The 19,111-nt window shown below is 39.7% G+C and overlaps 2 protein-coding genes across 2 annotated transcripts in view; both read right to left on the reverse strand.

Moving 5' to 3' along the window:
* LOC133638484 (coiled-coil domain-containing protein 74A-like) overlaps positions 1 to 116 on the reverse strand; it is a 32,806-nt gene extending 32,690 nt beyond the window's left edge. The window contains exon 1 of the mRNA XM_062031150.1: positions 5 to 116. The gene's annotated coding sequence lies outside the window, so the exon portion shown is untranslated. The remainder of the gene's footprint in view (positions 1 to 4) is intronic.
* A 585-nt stretch (positions 117 to 701) lies between these two features.
* The window catches only part of LOC133638481 (serine/threonine-protein kinase ULK1-like), a 55,048-nt gene continuing 36,638 nt past the window's right edge, over positions 702 to 19,111 (reverse strand). Inside the window, exons 17-27 of the mRNA XM_062031142.1 lie at positions 18,952 to 19,094; positions 16,670 to 16,932; positions 16,401 to 16,588; positions 12,441 to 12,562; positions 12,232 to 12,357; positions 11,844 to 12,028; positions 11,427 to 11,611; positions 9,717 to 9,835; positions 9,470 to 9,627; positions 4,380 to 4,515; positions 702 to 4,299 (exon numbers count right to left, since the gene is read on the reverse strand). Of these exons, the coding sequence (XP_061887126.1) occupies positions 4,244 to 4,299; positions 4,380 to 4,515; positions 9,470 to 9,627; positions 9,717 to 9,835; positions 11,427 to 11,611; positions 11,844 to 12,028; positions 12,232 to 12,357; positions 12,441 to 12,562; positions 16,401 to 16,588; positions 16,670 to 16,932; positions 18,952 to 19,094 (1,681 nt within the window). The 3' untranslated portion in view covers positions 702 to 4,243. The remainder of the gene's footprint in view (positions 4,300 to 4,379; positions 4,516 to 9,469; positions 9,628 to 9,716; positions 9,836 to 11,426; positions 11,612 to 11,843; positions 12,029 to 12,231; positions 12,358 to 12,440; positions 12,563 to 16,400; positions 16,589 to 16,669; positions 16,933 to 18,951; positions 19,095 to 19,111) is intronic.

Here is a 19,111-nt window from a genome sequence, read left to right on the forward strand (position 1 = left end):
ATACTTTGTGACTGGATACTCCGAAATTTCTTCTCAGATGTTGCGGAGTATCTTTACAGTCTTTACTTCCTGATTCAGAATTTGACTCGAGGTGTCGTAGCTACTTTCCATGATAACTTGAACGCAGCACTACCTTTCCAAACCACTTACGTAAGCTCAATGTGTCCGGAAGTCAATACAATCACCACCAATGAAATTAGGTACATGTCATTAAAGCATTTTGATTGGTATAAGAGGTCTAAGTGGAAATAAAACAAAACAATATTAATGACACTGTGCCAGAACTGACTAAACAAATAATTTAATTAGATCATTATATGCATATATTCAATTAATGAAATTTTTCATTAATGGAAAACGTAATATTTCACAGGCTATTTAATTACAATGTGTTAATTATTATTTCAAATTCGATATATTCACATTTTGGCAAACAATCCTTAAATTAGTGCTCTATACGTAATTTAAACCGCCCTGGCCGGTTTAATTCGTTCCCAAATAGGAAGCCTGCCAGTCTGCCACTCATATTTATTCTCTAATAGAGTGATGTGGAAAACATTACTCCCTATTAGGACGTTTATGCACTTTGTCAATCAACATGCCCATGAGAAAAAATAGTTTTCTATCATACAAATTAAATATATACAAGACTTGAGTGCAGATTTTATCTGTAAGAGAAAAAACAGCATCACTGAAACAAATGACCGTTCCTTTAACTTTATTCATATTTCAACTAACAGTAAGGGTTATATTACACACAGGGACATTGAGATAGTGTCTTGTCATATAAGATGACAACATGAAAATACCTTGCAAAAGGCTTTTCTTTGGGAAAAAAAAGGAATATTAGATGGTATGATACTGTTCCCTCCACACCTGCAGATCCATAAATACAGCGGCAGCAATAACTTAATTTACAGTTTCTAAATGCGATAGCAAACTTGAAAATTACAACATTCAGGTATATTCTCACACATACAGACTCAAATCTACGGACACCTTGTGGAAAAGTGCCACCCTTCACCATGCTTTAAGGGATGCTTTGAACAGCAGCCATGACCATGGCAGCAAGTCAGCATCCTGCTTAAGGACATACAGCAGAAAACACTAAATGCCCAACTTCTACCACCCCCTCAGTTATTGCAATGCCTGCACACATTTTCTTTATGGTGAGCCCTGACTGAGATGGTAATAATTGGGAAGTGACAAGTAGCAATGATTGTGGGTGATTATTAAAAAGTGACACATGCATGGGTTTTATTTCGTAAAGAGGTCATAGCCACTGTATACTGACTGAGCAGAATGAGAGGTGGAGCCTGCACGATATGACATTAGGAATGTACAATTCAACCATTAGGCACATGCTCACGGCTAAAAGGAAGTATAATTATATATTCAAGACAAAAGGCCTCAAAGCAAATATGCAAAGTAATTCTAAAACTACAAAAAAAGCTTCCTTTCATTCTGCTCAACTAACAGTGCTACTACCATACTGGATCTCTGTGTAAACTATATTTAGCCTTTTAAAACAGAAACAGCTAAATGACAGTACTGTTAAACAGAGTAGTATTAGGGCTCACAATGGGTTATCTGAGTTTGATGGAGAATTAAGGCCACACTGAGGAGAAAAAAAATAGTAACAACTGGAAATAGACGCAATTGTTAATTAAGCCGCAGCATTACAACTTTTTTCGTTAATAAATCCTTAATGTTTGAAGAAAAAATTAATAATGATAGTAATAAATTGAGGGGGGAAAAAAACTAAGTAGTCATAATATTATAAAAGTTGTAATTTTGAGAGAAAGAAGTCATACTATCACATGAAAAAAGTCTTATTGCAAGAACAAGGTTGTAATGTTATGGAAAAAAAACATTTCAAGAATAATGTCATGTTAAACACAAAGTTGTTGTTTTGCAACAAAGACTGTAATGCTATGAGAACAAAGTTGTATTAGAAAAAAACTGTTAAATGTTAGGAGAATTAAGTTATAGTGTGAAAAGAAAGCCAATAACAACATTCAGACTGTCGTTATACCACCAGAATGAAGTCTTAAAATGGTTAGAAAAAGTCAGTAATGTTACAAGAAATAACGTAATATTCAATGTCAGGTCTTAATATTACAACACAAACTGTAATGTTACGAGAACGAAGTTGGATTACTATGAAAAAAATGTCTAAATGTTACGAGAATTAAGTCATATAATAATTAAGACAAAAACGCGACGGTCAAAAAAAGTAGAAATAGCAAGTATTAAGTGTTATTATGAGAAAAAGGCTGTAATGTTACAAGAACAATGCCATGGTAAATTTCAAGTTGTAACAATACAACGCATATTGTTAAGTCATGAAATGAAGACAAAAAACAACTTTCCGAGAATGTCGTTATATATACCGGTAACCAGAATGAAGTATTAATTTTACGAGAGAAATTTTGCCGTCGTAATGTTACAAGAATGCATTTATAATATTAAAAGAAAAAAAAAACGTAACATTAAGAGGATGATGTACCCTTACATACATGTACAGTCTTAATATGAGAAAAAGTTGTAATGTTACGAAGAAAGCCATAATATTACATCAAAGTGGCAATATTAGGAGAATAATGTCACAGTCTCAAGAAAACTAAGTCGTAATGTTAAAATAAATACATTTGTAATGTTACGAGAATAAAGTTGTAATTTTATCCAGCAATTTTTAAGTCCCACACACATATGCAACAGACCGGCAGTAAAAAAACAACTATGGGGTTGCTGAGGAAAATGCTTGCGATCACTTTACTTATGTCATATTGTGAGAAAATTTAAAGGTCACAAGAAAGGAGTCGTCCTATTAAAAATATAAATATATTGTACTATATGAGAAAAAAATATCACATTTTAGTCTTAATATTTTTTTTCCCCCAATGTGGGCATATGTTTTCAGTGGCTACTTGAGCGATGGTGCTGTGAGTCGACCCTACCCATGAAATCAAAATTAGGCTTGGTTTCTCTGCAGCGCTAACATCCATTGTGCCGCAGCCATCAGTCAAACCCTCGAGCCACACACATGCTAACAGGCACACAATACTGTCCGCTTCTGAACACAGGCAACATTACACAGAACATAGACTTTTTCCACTGGCCCACATCTGAGGAGTTAAAAGAGTCTACTTGGGATTCGACAAAAGAATCCAGATGAAATATCAAATTTTAGCACTCCAAATCAACACTTACAACAACAAAAAAAATCAAGACAGAATCGTCAACAACTGACTAATCTGATGCAAAACACAATTATTATTTTCTTAAACCCTCCTCACCATAAAGCTTTTTTCATATTTTCCTAAAGGAAACGTTCTATGAGTTCACAGCAACCCTCTTGTTTAATGGACACTCTCGCACATGACACACAACACAGTAACTATGATACGACTGCACTCCATGTATGGCAGTGGAAATAGAAATCAGTCAAATAAAAGAAAAGAAAACAATACTTGACATGTGTAGCATGTTCCACTCTGTACAGTACTTCAACAGTGCAAAAACATTCATTCAGCAGCCTGAATCTTAGCGGACTAACATTCAGACTGATGTTGATGCGGCTCCTCTCCTGTCCTATACATTCGCATTTTTGATTATACATGCTTTTATGCAGACATGATTGATAGATACAACGATGCAATGAAGAAACATGGAACCTCTGGAGGGGGGACGACTAAGTACTGCACGCAAGATAACATCCTCTGTGTTTTTGGACCCACTTTTCCACCTGTTAATGCCAACGTCTCATGCGCCAGTCAGTCTCTCTTATTAAAAGTCCATAAAGTGTAAATCTAAAATGAAACATATTATAAAAGTAGTCGCTTTTAGTCGTTTCTGCAACAAATCTCCTAATAAGCGATTGTATGCGCCTCCAGTGGAAGCAATGTACACTGTGGCAAGCAAGTCCTAACTAGTCGAAGATACATATAAACACAGTAAGTGGTATAATGTGGACATACATTTGATGAGACTGATACCTGGCGAGTCCTACTTGCAGCCTTCTTCAACAGGTCTGCTGTACCTTCATACTGATGAATCGTGAAGTCGTCCATCTTTTTGGCCATAACTGCTCCTGCATGTGCCTCAACCTTCAACGACTGATACAATTGTCCTGATCCCTCACATAGAGGGCTTCCTGTCCAAGATTAATGTATAGCTGAAGCTTGGGATTTCACCTTTGATGCCGGTAATACGCTGATAGGTGACACCACATGCAGAATTCTCACACGCAGAGCCCAGACTGCAAAGCTGTGAGGCGACGCTCAATACACTCTTTGCCTGCAAGGAGGAAGGAGGAGGGAAGAGGGTCAGCTGTGCCGCCACAGGCGGGGGGACACTGCTGATGGACATCCACTTACATTTGCTAACACTGAGAATGTCTTCCTGTTCAGTGAGCAGCAGAGACAGTCCCTCCATTAACAGGAGGGCTTTGTGGTAGCGCTGAATGGATGCCTCCCCCTGGTGGAACATCTCATCCAGAGCAGCAGACTGAACCTGCAAAGTCAACACAATGCCTTCTTCAGGGATGTGTGTTTTCATGACACTTGAGGGACATTTTTAATTTTTCAAATCTAAACATCAAACATGGATATGATCAGCTGGACTCTCGACACAATTGACAAAGTCTTTTCGACAAGGAAAAGAGGTTTGGGGGAGCCTGGCTGCCCTGATGGAACCATTGCTGCGGGGTACGTGAGAAACTCCTGGGATAAATGGAGAATCATGTGCCTCTCAGTCCTTTCCATCGAGGACGTGGAAGACATCTACCTATTTGGAACCATGATCGCGGGGCACCTGCTGATTGGGCTGGGCATTGCTCTGGTGTATCGTCAAATTCGGAAGACGATGGCAGCCACTCAAGGAGCCCAAAGGCTGTTCGTCGCAATGGAAGGATTGGGCAGGGCTGTGGGAACACAGACTGCGGCGATTTCTGATCTGAATCGCAAGATGGATCACATCATGGAAAAGTTTGCTGAGAATGAGAATTTAATTGAATTTGAGAAAAACCAGCATGGACAAATAGAGCAGGCAAGTCGTTGTTTTTTTTGACTGCTCGCGGAAAACAACATTATTATCTACGATTTGACTCTCTCGAATGGCCTTGACGCTATCAGGAACAGGCTGTTCTGAAAAACACCCCAGAGGACACCTCAACGATGGACGCTTTTGACCTCCCTTTCTCTCAACAACACCTGGTGTCGAACTCTTGAGATCGGCCCCAGTCCACAAAAACATTTCAACATCACTCCCAAGAAAATTGGGCATACATGCACGCACCCGCCCCTTCCCCAACCAATGCCTTCACCACCGCTTGTTTGCTCCAACTCCCCCTCCCTCTGTTGAGAGTTGGTTGTGACTACATGTAACGTGTTTATGTGTGCATTGCAAATGAGTTTTTTTTCCCTTGGACTCAGTGTGGACCCCCTCCTGTGGGTCCAGCCTTTGACTTGATATTTTTTTACTCTTCCCCCCTTTCCCAATATCACCTTTTTCCCACCTTTTTTAAGGAGTGCCGTAAAAATGGCTGCTCCGTTGGCGGTCTCGTCTTGTCTCCCTGTAACGTATGTCTGCTCTTAGTGGGACTTTGCCGAAAATTTACTTTTTATTTCTTATGTGTCTTGTGCATGTTAATAATTGACAATAAATCATCTTGAATCTTGTGCCATTCATTAGAAAAAAATGTCTATATTGAACCAATATAAGTCGACTTTTCCACAAGATATTGGTTTTCTGTCTTTTTTTTAATAAACATTTTAGAACTACACAAAAAAACAACACATTTTTTTTCGATTCAAACCTTTTTAAAAATAAAATTTTTTGATCCCAAATTTAATAAATTAATGCAATTTCTCACATTACAATTATATTACGGACTACTGGTGCTCAATTTTTACAATTGTCCTCCAGATGGCGCTGCCTTTTCCCATTCACAGCATGCGGCAAAATGTATCATCTTTTGCTGTTGTCGGTAAAATAATAATACACACACTAAATCGAAACATATCAGAATATTAAGACACCCAGATCTGTTTCTGTTTAGTGTGAGTGTTACTATGTACGTTAAAAGGGGTCATATTATGCAAAAACAACTTTTCTCACTTGTTGGTAACTGTTTTTCTGTCCTGCTCAGTCCCGAAAATGTAAATTCAAACCATTATTCTCTATCCTTTTCTTGTGAGGCAGACTGACATGCATGCATGCTACAATCCTACGCGGTTTCCATTTCTAATACAAAGTTGCGTATAGGTCAACCTTATCTGTCAAAAGAGTTGATATGGAAGCGCTAAACACTATAACATGGCTGACGGGGTGGAGGCGCAGTTGAAGTAGGCTTGGCCTGGAGGAGGGCATGGCACGTAAATAAGACAAAACACAAAACAGCACAATCTGAAGAGACAAGTCAGAGAGCAGCTTGAAGATGGTCTGTAAAGCCAAATCTATGCAAAATTTGGACTAAAGCACTAACCTTACACGTTATGTCGCTGTTCTAATAAAAAGCAGCTTAAGTTCTAATTTACCCTATTTTCCGGACTATAAACTGCTACTTTTTTCCAAAGCTTTGAACGCTGTAGCTTATACAATGGTACGACTAATATATAGAATGTTCCTCGCTAACGGCTACATTGTGGAATGCCAAGCAAATAAAACAAAAAGGATCCACTTTAAGAAACTGTTCAAACTCTTAAGTGTTTACAAAGTATAAGGAAGAAGAATCCTGATAAACATCTTACTAAAAAAGAACAACATCTTATTAATTTCAAAGGATGAATAAAGACATCAACGATTTTTTTGTTTTGTTTAATCAGCCGTTTTACTGCCGTGTAACAGGCACTCTGATTTCACAACGTGCCAGGATATATCTGCGGATCATAGTCCGGTGCGGCAAATATATGAAAGACATTTTTTTCTTCTAAAATTTAGTGGGTGCGGCTTATATAACGGTGTGGCTTATAGTCCGGAAAATACGGTATATCTGTCAGTAGACTGGATATTTAAAAACTCTAAAAACTACAACACTGATTGATTGGACACAGTCGAAGGGGGGCTTGGTCTGGAGGAGAATTTCGACATGAAAATAAAACCGCCCACAAAAACAGCGCATTCTGAAGAGACAGTCAGAAAGCGGCTTGAAGATGGTTTGTAAAAAAATGTGCAAAATTTTGGCCAAAAAGCACCACCTTTACATGTTATGTAGACCACCAGGAAGTGTTTTAAATGCAGGAAAACAAATCATAATATGACCCTTTTAAATTAAAGGCCAAAAGGGTTAAAATCGCAAATATTAAAATAGTTTTTTTTAAATTTAAGACTCAAAGATTGCCTCGTTAAAAAATATTATTATTTATTAGAGCTGTCAAATTTAACAAGTTAACACTTGATTGATTAAAAAAATTATCAAATTAATCATGTATCAAGTAGGCCTACAACTAACAATTATTTTGATTTTCAATTAGTCAACGATTATTTTAACAATTAGTCAGATAAAAAAAGCGTACACATATTTAATGGCTCTAAGTTTACCATTGACTTCTAAATGCAGCTTAAGTTATTTTAGGCATGTGCTTACCAGCAACAAAGATGACTAATTCATAAATATTTATATTTTACTGTTCCATTTAAAAGAAAGGACAGGGGAATTGCTAAAAAAAACCTACTAACCTTGTCTATGTATTTAAAAAAAACAGTTAAAATAGCAGCAATGAAAACAAACAACAAAACACAAAATCTAACTTCCTCAAATAGTAAAGAAGCATTTTGTGATGTTTAAAAAGCTGCACACTGGTATATTGACTATTGATTAACTCTTGGCAGTTTTAGAATGCTAATAAACTCAATGTGTAGAATTGTATCTTCGATTACTTCTTAAAATGTTGGCTATTTAATAGATTGTATGTCTAATCTTATGATACCGCTGTTTTGGTGCCTGTCTGTCTGTCTCTCTGTGTGTGTGTGTGTGTGTGTCCGCGCAGTTCGCGTTTCTTCTTGTGCCCTTTTTTACGGCATTGTAAATTAACGCTGCTTTAAAAAGCACTTGAACTGATGTCGACAAAGTTTAAATGGCTGAGTTTGGCTAAAACGATAGTTATTTTTCACACAACATCGTCTCACACTTGTTAGCTAGCTAGCAAGCCAAAAGCTAACACTCTTACAGAGATTGAGACTGCATCATCCCTCCAAATGTCCGACATCATGCCTCCACTTTAAATGCTGGCGTATCACAGATGTACTGCTATAAAAACAAAATGAGCATGGTATTCATGTTTTAACAAGAATAAGTGGAAATATCCTCACACTTTACATGTTATCACTGGCAATGTTTTTGCGAGTGGCTTTGCAACACAAATGATGATGTCACAACTATTGTCGACAAATATAATTGTCAGTGACAAATTTTATTGTCGACTAATCGTTGCAGCCTTAGTCACACCAGATTAATCATGCAGTATATTTTGATCACGCACGCTTCTTTACTTTACCGGTTACATGAAAGGCGGCGTGAGTTGTTATACAATCAGTGATCAGGTCAATTTGTACATCAAAGTGCAAAGACAAGTGAGACCAACTTGCGCTTCCTAATACACCCTAATAGTATTTTAGATAATACAGTTGGCAAGTTATGCGCAAATAAATTACATATATATTTATAAAATCTTTGTGTATGACATTATGACAATAAAATTGCTTTTGTGTCATGGCCGCCATGGTACTGTACTCTTTTGTAGTTGTTTGTTCCTGGCAGTGAAAATAGAGACCACAGTCTCCATCCATCCATTGTATACCGCTTGTCCCTCTTGGGGTCGAGGGGGGTGCTGGAGCCTATCTCAGCTGCATTCGGGCAGAAGGCGGGGTACACCCTGGACAAGTCGCCATCTTATCGCAGGGCCAACACAGATAGACAGACAACATTCACACTCACATTCTCACACTAGGGCCAATTTAGTGTTGCCAGTCTACCAAGTCAAATTCCTAGTGTGTTAAACATAATTGGCCAATAAAGCTGATTCTGAAAATATTGGGGTATTTTTTTGGTTACTTTAAATTATGCAAGCAAGTCATTTACTGTGATTAAATCAAAAGTGTGCTTAATTAAAAAAAAAAACATTTAACAGCACTAAAATTTATTTTACAGCAGATTTTGGGAAGACTACATTTTTTGCTCTTGGGGACAAATAAGTGAGGATATTTAAAGGACTTTTTAAGTGTTAAGTCTCCATTTAATATTTCAGGGCATTTTTATATGTGACGGGTTTAGTTTAGTTAAATAGACTTCTAGTGTAGTAAGTGTGTGGTTTGTTGTATGCATATGCCCAAAACATGCCACTAGTTTGTTTGGAAACAATAGACTGAGCAAAAATGCAGAACGGAGTTAAAATGACATAGGTTAGTGACATTTCTGACTTAAATATTATAATAAACCAGGCTTATTTCCCCTACCTAACTGGCTTACCATCTGCACAGTGTGGCTGAAGAGCAGCCTCTCAGCTGTGATAGAGGTGATTTGGTCCATTAGACGCTGCTTCCTGGAGAAGAATCGCTCCAGACGGGTGCTGAGGGAGCGGCATGATGCTACGCTGGACTTGTACAAGTCGTTCAGCCTCTTAACGACTTTGTGAACAGAAGTGGTGGCAGGAAGAAGGTAAATTGATTTGGGGTGCTGCTAATTTGGACTTCTAATCACATTGGGTGGCTCATACCTTGTTTGACTGTGGCTGAGGGATAGAGTTTGCCCTGTTTCACTCTCTCCATGGCTGTGTGTATGGCAGTGGACAAGAGCTCTGCTGTCTTAAGGTACAAAACCAACTGTTCTGCATGACTGACAAGACAAGAACACAGAGGCAAATTAAAAATGCATTAATTTTAAATGTTAGTACAGACCATTGCAACCACTGTTCTTCCATAGGAAACATTGGAGATAGAAATAATCTGTTCCAAATTGACACTTCTTAATTATACAAGTGAACAAAAAAGTGGCAATGAACCCAGAGCAAGAAGGTTCAAGGTGTCATGACTTTGTCATATTGTACTGAGCAGCCAGGACAGAGTCGCGTGTACCCAAGAACGAATGAGTGCCTCATTTGCATAAGATTTAACTTTGTGCTGCTTTTCTTTATTTCCGCATTAGTATGAACAGTATGTTGCCTTCATGATTAAGACTAGACCACTTATGGTGTACATTCTGGTCTTCTATTTTTATGACTGTCAAATTACTGCTGACATCATGTAGCACAGAGAACATGTTGGGTAAAGGCAATCAAAATTGGGAAAGCTAAATGAAAAAGGTTAGTTAGTTATGCCATACATTTTAGTTCCTGGAAAGTTATTGCCAAAATCAGATGAATATTGTCTAAATCAGACTCTGAAAGACTAATCCATGCCTTTGTCTCCAGCAGGTTAGACTACTGTAATGGCCTTCTCACTGGGCTCTCTAAATGAGCTGTAGAGCAGCTGACATCCAGAATACTGCTGCGAGTCCTGACTAGGACCAGGAAATATGACCATATTAGTCTAAAGTTAAAGTACCAATGATTGTCACACACACTAGATGTGGCGAAATTATTCTCTGCATTTGACCCATCACCCTTGATCACCCCCTGGGAGGTGAGGGGAGCAGTGTGCAGCAGCGGCGGCCGCGCCCGGGAATAATTTTTGGAGATTTAACCACCAGTTCCAACCCTTGATGCTGAGTGCCAAGCAGGGAGGTATAGGGTCCCATTTTCATAGTCTTTGGTATGACTCAGCCGGGGTTTGAACTCACGACCTACCGATCTCAGGGCGGACACTCTAACCACTAGGCCACTGAGTAGTGCTTTAGTCACTGGACTGGCTTCTTGTTGCTCAGAGAATATAAATTAAAACAGCTCTGCTTGTTTACAAGTCTTTTCATGGTAACGTGCCAACGTAAATATCTGACATGTCAAAGCTATCTGAACCATCTCGAGCTCTGAGAACCTCAGGGAGTGGTCAGTGGCCAGTGCCAGGACCAAACATGGTGAGGCTGCGTTTCAGTACAGGTCAAATCTGGAATAGTCTTCCATAAGGTGTGAGACAGTCCTCAACGTTGGCAATGTTTAAATGCAGGCTAAAAACACTTTTTTTTAATTGTTCGTGTAACAATTGAAATTATTTTATTTACACTATTTGATTTGAATTTGAATTATGATTTCTTTATATGATTATTTAATTTTTATATATGCTTCCTTGTAATTTTCTATAAAGCACTTTGAATTGCCTTGTGTACAAATTGTGCTCTATAAATAAACTTGCCTTCCATACATTTTTAATTCAAGTACAATCCCTCGGTGGGAGAATGTTTGTCTCCCAAAGTTATTATTAAAAAAGGCATCACGCCATCAGATCAACAGCCTCAAACAAAAGAAGTGTGAGCATGAATGACGTGCCCTCACCTCCACTCTCGGCTCAGGGAGCTTATCTGATCTGCCACCAGGCTCTGCTGCTGCGGGAAGGCAGGGTGGGAAGCGTCACCCGGCACCCCCATCAACGCGAGGCTGCGGGCCCCGGCCACCTCCATCAGACAGTAAGCAAAATCCAATGTGAAGCGCAGGCTCTGTACAGTGTCGGTGTGCTCTTGCTGCACTCCCCCCAGAGACAGGAAACACACATAGGAGATGAGATTATTTTAAACAGAGGACACCAGGGTGCCATGTAAGTGCTGTGTCAACAGCTTGTCCACTATCTGGTCATGTGTGAGGGACTGCCTACCACATGTTTGACATCAAATTCATTCTCATCATTCACGGACTCCCACATCCATTCATTTTTCTGTGACTTCATTACGCTGTGAAAGACAGCCTTTAGCTCACCTCCATCAAGGTTTCCTCTGGCAGCTCTGGAGCCTCAAAGGTAACACGACCACCCATGTTTGCCGTGATGGGATCAAAAAAATTGTAACGAGGGCTCGAAGAGGCATCAAAGCCGTCCCCGTATGTGGCTGTCTGGTGGTAGCGGCTGGTGAAGGAGCTGACAGGGCTGACTGAAGCAAAGGAGCCTGCAGTGAGAAGAAATAGAAATGGATGAAATGTTATTCTTTAATACATTTAACTGTAATGAAAATCCAACCAATTTACTCACTAAAATGGCAATTTCAAAAAAAGATTTAAACCAGAATATCCACATCGCACAGGATAAAAGCTATGTGAGTGTGGATCTAAGAATCTAGAAAGCATCACTTGCAATGTGTTGAGGCGCTACCTGAGTATTTCCTCTGTCTGGAAGCTTGGGGCGGGGTGCTGCCACTGGGAGGGGAGCCAATAGTGAAAACCACCTGTGCTGGGCTGCAGGAGCTCGGTCCATGACATCCTCCACCACCCGAGGGCACTAGACAACAAAATCGAGAATTGTTTATTAAGTGGTGGAGTTTTTCTTAGGCGTAATCTCAAAAGACTGAGTGACACTCCTACCTGTGATGTCTATAGCTTTTTCACACGCCATGTTCTCTGTGCTTCCTCGGTCACAAACAGGTCCACCTGGTCCAAAGGCCGCAATCAGCAACATGTCGGAGAGCAGGCCAGCACTTTGAGACCTGTAACACAACAAACATGTAAGCAATTTACAGTGAAAGTTTTCAAAGCACTTCTCTTTTTCCACCATTTGTCATGTTACAGCCTTATTCCAAAATGGAATAAATTCAGTTTTGTCCTCAAAATTATATATAATAATAATAATAATAATAATAATAATAATAACAATAATGACAATGTGAAAAAAGTAGGTTTTTTCGATTTTTGCAAATGTATCAAAAATAAAAAACTAAGATAATACATAAGTATTCACAGCTTTTGCAATGAAGCTCATAAGTGAACTCATGTGCATCCCGTTCTAACTGATCATCATTGAGAAGCTCCTACCTGTGGTAAATTCAGTTGATTGAACATGATTTGAGAAGGCATACACCTTTCTATAGATATAAGGTCCCACAGTTGACAGTGCATTGCAGAGCACAAACTAAGAATGAAGTCGAAGGAATGTATGTAGACCTTCGAGACAGGATTGTCTCGAGGCACAAATCTGGGGAAGAGTACAATATAAATGGCACAGTGGCCTCCATCATCCGTAAATGGAAGAAGTTTGGAACCACCAGGACTCTTCCTCGAGCTGGCTGCCCAATTAAACTGAGCGAACGGGCCAGAGGGGCCCTTTTCAGGGAGGTGACCAAGAACCCGACGGTCCATCGATCAGAGCTACAGCATTCTATTATTGAGGGAAGAGAACCTTTCCAGAAGGAAATCCATCTCTGCTGCAATCCACCAATCAGGCTTGTATGGTAGAGTGGCCAGACAGAAGCCAATTCCTCGTAAAACATTTGCCAAAATGCACCTGGAAGACTCTCAGACCATGAGAAACACAATTCTCTGGTCTGATGAGACAAAGATTGAACTCTTTGGCGTGAATGCCAGGCGTCATGTTTGGAGGAAACCAGGCACCACACATCACCAGACCAATACCATCCTTACAGTGAAACATGGTGGTGGCGGCAGCATGCTGTGGGGATGTTTTTCAGTGGCAGGACCTGGGACACTAGTCAGGATAGAGGAAAAGACGATTGCAGCAATGTACAGAGACATCCTGGATGAAAACCTGCTCCAGAGTGCTCTTGAGCGCAGACTGGGGCAGCAGTTTATCTTTCAGCATGATAACGACCCTAAGCACACAGCCAATATTTCAAAAGAATGGCTTCTTGACAACTCTGTAAATGTCCTTGGGTGGCCCAGCCACAGCCCACACTTAAATCCGATTGAACATATCTGGATTTATCTAAAAATGGCCATGCACCGACGCTTCCCATCCAACCTGATGGAACTGCCCTAAGATAGGTGCGCCAAGCTTGTGGCATCGTATTTAAAAAAGACTTGAGGCTGTAATTGCTTTGCTGCAAAAGGTGCATTAACAAAGTATTGAGCAAATACTGAATACTTACATGTGATTTCTCAGTTTATTTTTTAATACATTTGTAAAAACCTCCAAAAAAAATACTTTCTTATGGTGTAGTGTGTGTAGAACAGGGCTATTCAACTGGCGGTCTGTGGGCCACATCCGGCCTGCCAAAGCTTTTCGTTTAGCCCGCCGAACATCACCCAAATAGGCTTAATGAACCTTTTAAAACTCGGGTTGATCATGTATGCAGCACTCGTGCCACCCCGCAGGGGGCTACAGCGAGACACAAGCGTCACAGTGAAACAGCAATGGAGTGAGTGGAAGACTACCGGTAATCATTCAACCCTGCAAAAAAATCTAAATTAATAGTGAAAATAATTTTTTTTACAACGACTGGACAACAAGGTATGAATTGTCTACCCCGAGCAAGTGCAAACATTTGTAAGTAGATATGATTTGTGTATTAAGATATTTAGTTTGTTGTGTATTGAAATTGCTGACATTGTGATGTCTTTTGTATTCGTGGTCGTGTTGTTTTTTGTCTGAGAGTAACAATCAAACCTCAAATTTAGTGCTAAATCTGACCAGTAAAGGGCGACAACGCTAATAGTGATAAGTTACATACAATGTTTGGTGTGTAGTCATAGCAAAGACTATAAAAATGGAACCCATTACCTCCCTGCTTGGCACTCAGCATCAAGGGTTGGAATTGGGGGTTAAATCACCAAAAATGATTCCCGGGCGCAGCACCGCTGCTGCCCACTGCTCCCCTCACCTCCCAGGGGGTGATCAAGGGGATGGGTCAAATGCAGAGGACAAATTTCACCACACCTAGTGTGTGTGTGACAATCATTGGTACTTTAACTTTAACTTAAATGTTGTGTAAATTCTGTATGAACATTTGTAGTTAATTGTGTGAATATATTAAATGATAAATGGGTTATACTTGTATAGCGCTTTTCTACCTTCAAGGTACTCAAAGCGCTTTGACAGTATTTCCACATTTACCCATTCACACACACATTCACACACTGATGGCGGGAGCTGCCATGCAAGGCGCTAACCAGCAGCCATCAGAGGCAAAGGGTGAAGTGTCTTGCCTAAGGACACAACGGACGTGACTAGGAAGGTAGAAGGTGGGAATTGAACCCCAGTAACCAGCAACACTCCGATTGCTGGCACAGCCACTCTACCAACTTCGCCACTATTTTATTTATGTAAAATACACAATGGACGTTATACTTTTGTTATGGTTATTTTATGTTTACATTATCAGTCTTACAAACCTAAATGAAGGAACAACTGTAAAATAACTGCAAATAAATACATCTAAGGAAGGAAAATAATTCATGAGAAGAAACATCAATCCTCAAAACGTAGAGCTTCTTTTTCTTCACAATGTGAACTAGCTGCACACGCTGGAAATGAGTAGCAAGGGCAGAATACTTAATTTATTGACATTGCAGTGTGAAAGCCACACTTTGCAATTAAGTAAACTGTCTCGAAGAAATATAACCTGCAGAGGCACTTTCTGACGAAACATCCCCATTTCGATGTCAGGCCCCTGAGCCCTTTGGCTCTTGAAACTGCCCTCTTAATTATGTACTTCAATAGCCCTGTTGTAGAATTTTGAGGACAAAAATGAATGTATTTCATTTTCAAATAAGTCTGTATGTAACATAACAATATGTGGGATAAGTAAAGCGCTGTCAAAACTTTCCGGATGCTTGGTTAGTGTTTTAGCCTTTTTACAGAATTGTTCTGTGTTTGCCAGCACAATATAAGTCCAAAGAAAACAAAGGATAAGCGATGTGTGGTTTGAATCATCCAGGAAGTATCCGCAGCATTGTCGACACTGGCACAAGGTAAAGTGAATTTTATTTTTTATTCCTAATAATTGTACCGACCTGGTTGTTTAAGTTAAAGAATTTTGTGACTTTAGTGTGTGTGTGCACCACAGGGCTAGTGACAGTGTGTGTGTGTGTGTCTCGGCAGGGGAGCTGCATAGGATGAGGGATAGTTCAGCTAGTTGTTGTTGTTTTGGTGTTTTTTATTAAATAGAAAGTTGATCCATCACATCTTTGTTATGTTTGTTGGTTATACAGTACTTTATAGCACAAAGTGTACAAACTTAATAAAATACAGACGTTTGTCAAGGCACGTACATATTATTCATATTTACATTACCTCTTATGGAGAAAGTTACTTTAATATACAAACTTTTCTATTTACGAAACCTTTTCAAGAATCAATTACAGAGACTGTGGTTCCACTGTGCTGTGCTATTCAAATAATAGTATGACTTTTTATTCACCCCTCCAAAAATGTGTTGTCTTAAAAGGCATTCAACTTTAGTCCAACAATGGTTTAGATTTGGCAAACAGTGTAAGAATGAAAAATGAAAGCTATTACTGCACTGTTTACGACTCAATAATGAAACAACAGAGCTAATAATTGAGGGCAGCAAGTGCCATTTCAGCCCTCACCTTCCAAATCCCCTGGTGTCATCATTCATCCTGTGGATGTAGTGTGAAGGCTGTGGGACCTGCGTGGGCGCTGGCTGTCCTGCGTCTCTGGGCTCGACTGGTGCAGTCCTGACCAAACACTGCTGTGTCAGGAAATTGACGAGGTTTGGAGAACTAGGGGGTCTGGGGAATTCAAATGGAGGCATGGTCTGGAAATAGAGGCAAGAGAGAAGTGTTTAAACAGCCGTTGAACGCTGCGTGCACCTTAAACGAACACACAAATGACTTACCCTGGAGGGGGAGCCCAGGATAGTGGGAAGGGGGCTTCGTTGCATTAGCTCACTGAGGCGCGGAGAAGAGTGTAGGGGGCGAACTGTCATCAGCCCTGCCGTGGGGACTACCACCGGGTCTGAGTGCTGCTTCCTGATCTTTTGCCTACCGCCACCGGTGGTACACTCCAACAGACAGGGGGCGCTATGGAGCCGTGTTCCCAGTCCTGTGGCGGCATGGGGGTGCTTTTGAGCAGTAGACCTGGATTCTGCATGCTGAGCAGCTGTAAGGGCGAGGGGAAAAGGAAGGCCAGGAGATACTGTATGTAGTATCAGACAGCAGACAGTGTAACATTGTGAAATAATTTTCAGGACATATAAACACAGTCTAGGATGGCATGTGCAGACTGCGACTGGAAGTTAGAGAGAACTAGTGTTTATGTATGCGAGGGAGGATCGGAAATCATTGGACTTGAACGTGGAAAAAACAAATGACTAACTACATCCTAAATCACATGGTGGTATCTGCAGTGAATCAGGCAGATACTGGTAATTAACATACATTCCTCAATGAGCTCAAAAAGATTTTCCAAGATCTTGTTTTTATCCAGCACAAGTCGTGAATACAAATGCAATCAATTTAGAATTAAAACAGAGGACGATTCTTACAAAACAGTTGGTGGAAATAGTGTCAATTAAAAAAAAAAGTCTAAAATCTTTTTTTAAGCAACTAATCCAAAAGAGATATGGATACCGTCATTTAATCCTCACACAGTTATTAATGAAATTGATATGACACATTATTTCAGGCTTATCTCAAATAAATACTTTTTGTTTGTGAATACTTTTTCCCCATTAGGGTACTCACCCTCAGGGTTGCCGGCGGAGAATGTTCATGATTTTTAAGAGCAGATGTAAGACCCACCTTTTAGACTTGGCTTTTACTTAAAGGGGAACTGCACTTCTTTTAGAATTTTGCCTATCATTCACAGTCATTATGAGAGACAAGAACACACAAGTCTTATTTTTTTACGATTTTGAAGATGATAAAAACACGTTTGAAAGATGCGGCTAATGAGAGTCACCGTTGTAGCCTTCAAAACCCTCTAAAACAACTTCAAAACCCTCAACATTTTATATATGCAGGGCAATTCTATATACAATGTAGTAACACATGTTCATAACAATATGTAATATGTTCAATATTTACCGTATTTTGCTAATTTCCGGGATTGATTTATTCTGCGCATTGATTTCTGTTTCCAAGCAGCGCACGTCTGACCTCTGGCAACATGTGTGTTCCTACTTCAACAATAACATACGAGTGTGTTTTCTAATTATGGCAGACTTGGTAACAGACAACAAAGACTGAGGATTCACAAACTTATATTTTTGAAGCTAAATATACTGCTGCTCATAGAAGCAAGCACAGAGGAAGAGTGAGACATTGGAGCAGACGTAAGCCGGGAGAAGGGGATGAAAGCAATTTTGACGCTATAAATATGGAACTTGGAGCAAAACTATTTCAACATAAATGGTCATATCAATGCTGATGCAGATTTTTCAAAAACGCAGGATGGCGGTTGAACAATAGTAAATATTTAAAATTATTAAAAAATATTTTAAAAGACCTCCTGTGTCAAGGGACTTATTTCCCAAGTATGTTAACAATAATAAAAACAACTACCTGGTAAATATTTTGGGGTGATAAAAAATTATCAATGTAACCACTGTAGTATTTACCATACACTGCCCACCTCTACAAGAGCTCTGGCTTGCGGTTAGCATATCATCTTACGGTGTATAGTGTAGTATGTTTAGCTATCCCTTGTCGCCTGGGAATGACACATGTAAGAAAATGTATTTATTTGCTGCTACAGAGGTGAGGATTGCTGACTTAGAAATGGCTTCACTGCACTCTGGAGGGACATTTGCTACTAGCGAAGACGCTACATTGCAATGAGGAGGCGGCGTTCGTTCGTTTGTCGCTGTCAGATTTGTGGGACACAGCTAGAATGTGTCATCAACATGCATTATCACTATATAATGATAGTATTAAAAGCTTTATCGTCGGCCAAATTTATGTCACTTATATTGTGCAGCCCTTGTTCTTACATAACGTCTTCGACTGAGCTCATTATCTCTCTCTAAAAAAAAATTAAGGAGGTCAACATTGATCTGCAGTTAAAACTCTCATAAAAACAATCAGGTGCTGCGCAGCGGTAATAAATCATGATATAAAATCAGTGTGTAGGAACGAAAAAAGATTCTGTGTAAGTAAAGTTAGGAGCCCATCAAGCTACCTTGAGGGGAGAGTTGAAATGGTCTTGCTCCTCCCAGCGAAAGCCTTCGGGTGGTGGCTACAGTTCCGTAAGGTGGAGAAGGCCCAGTCCGGACAAAGCCTACAGGGCTTCCACTGCTACAACGATGCACCGGAGTATACAGCCTTCCAATGTGAAGTGT

This window comes from Entelurus aequoreus, linkage group LG21, assembly GCF_033978785.1.
Source record: "Entelurus aequoreus isolate RoL-2023_Sb linkage group LG21, RoL_Eaeq_v1.1, whole genome shotgun sequence".
NCBI lineage: Eukaryota > Metazoa > Chordata > Actinopteri > Syngnathiformes > Syngnathidae > Entelurus > Entelurus aequoreus.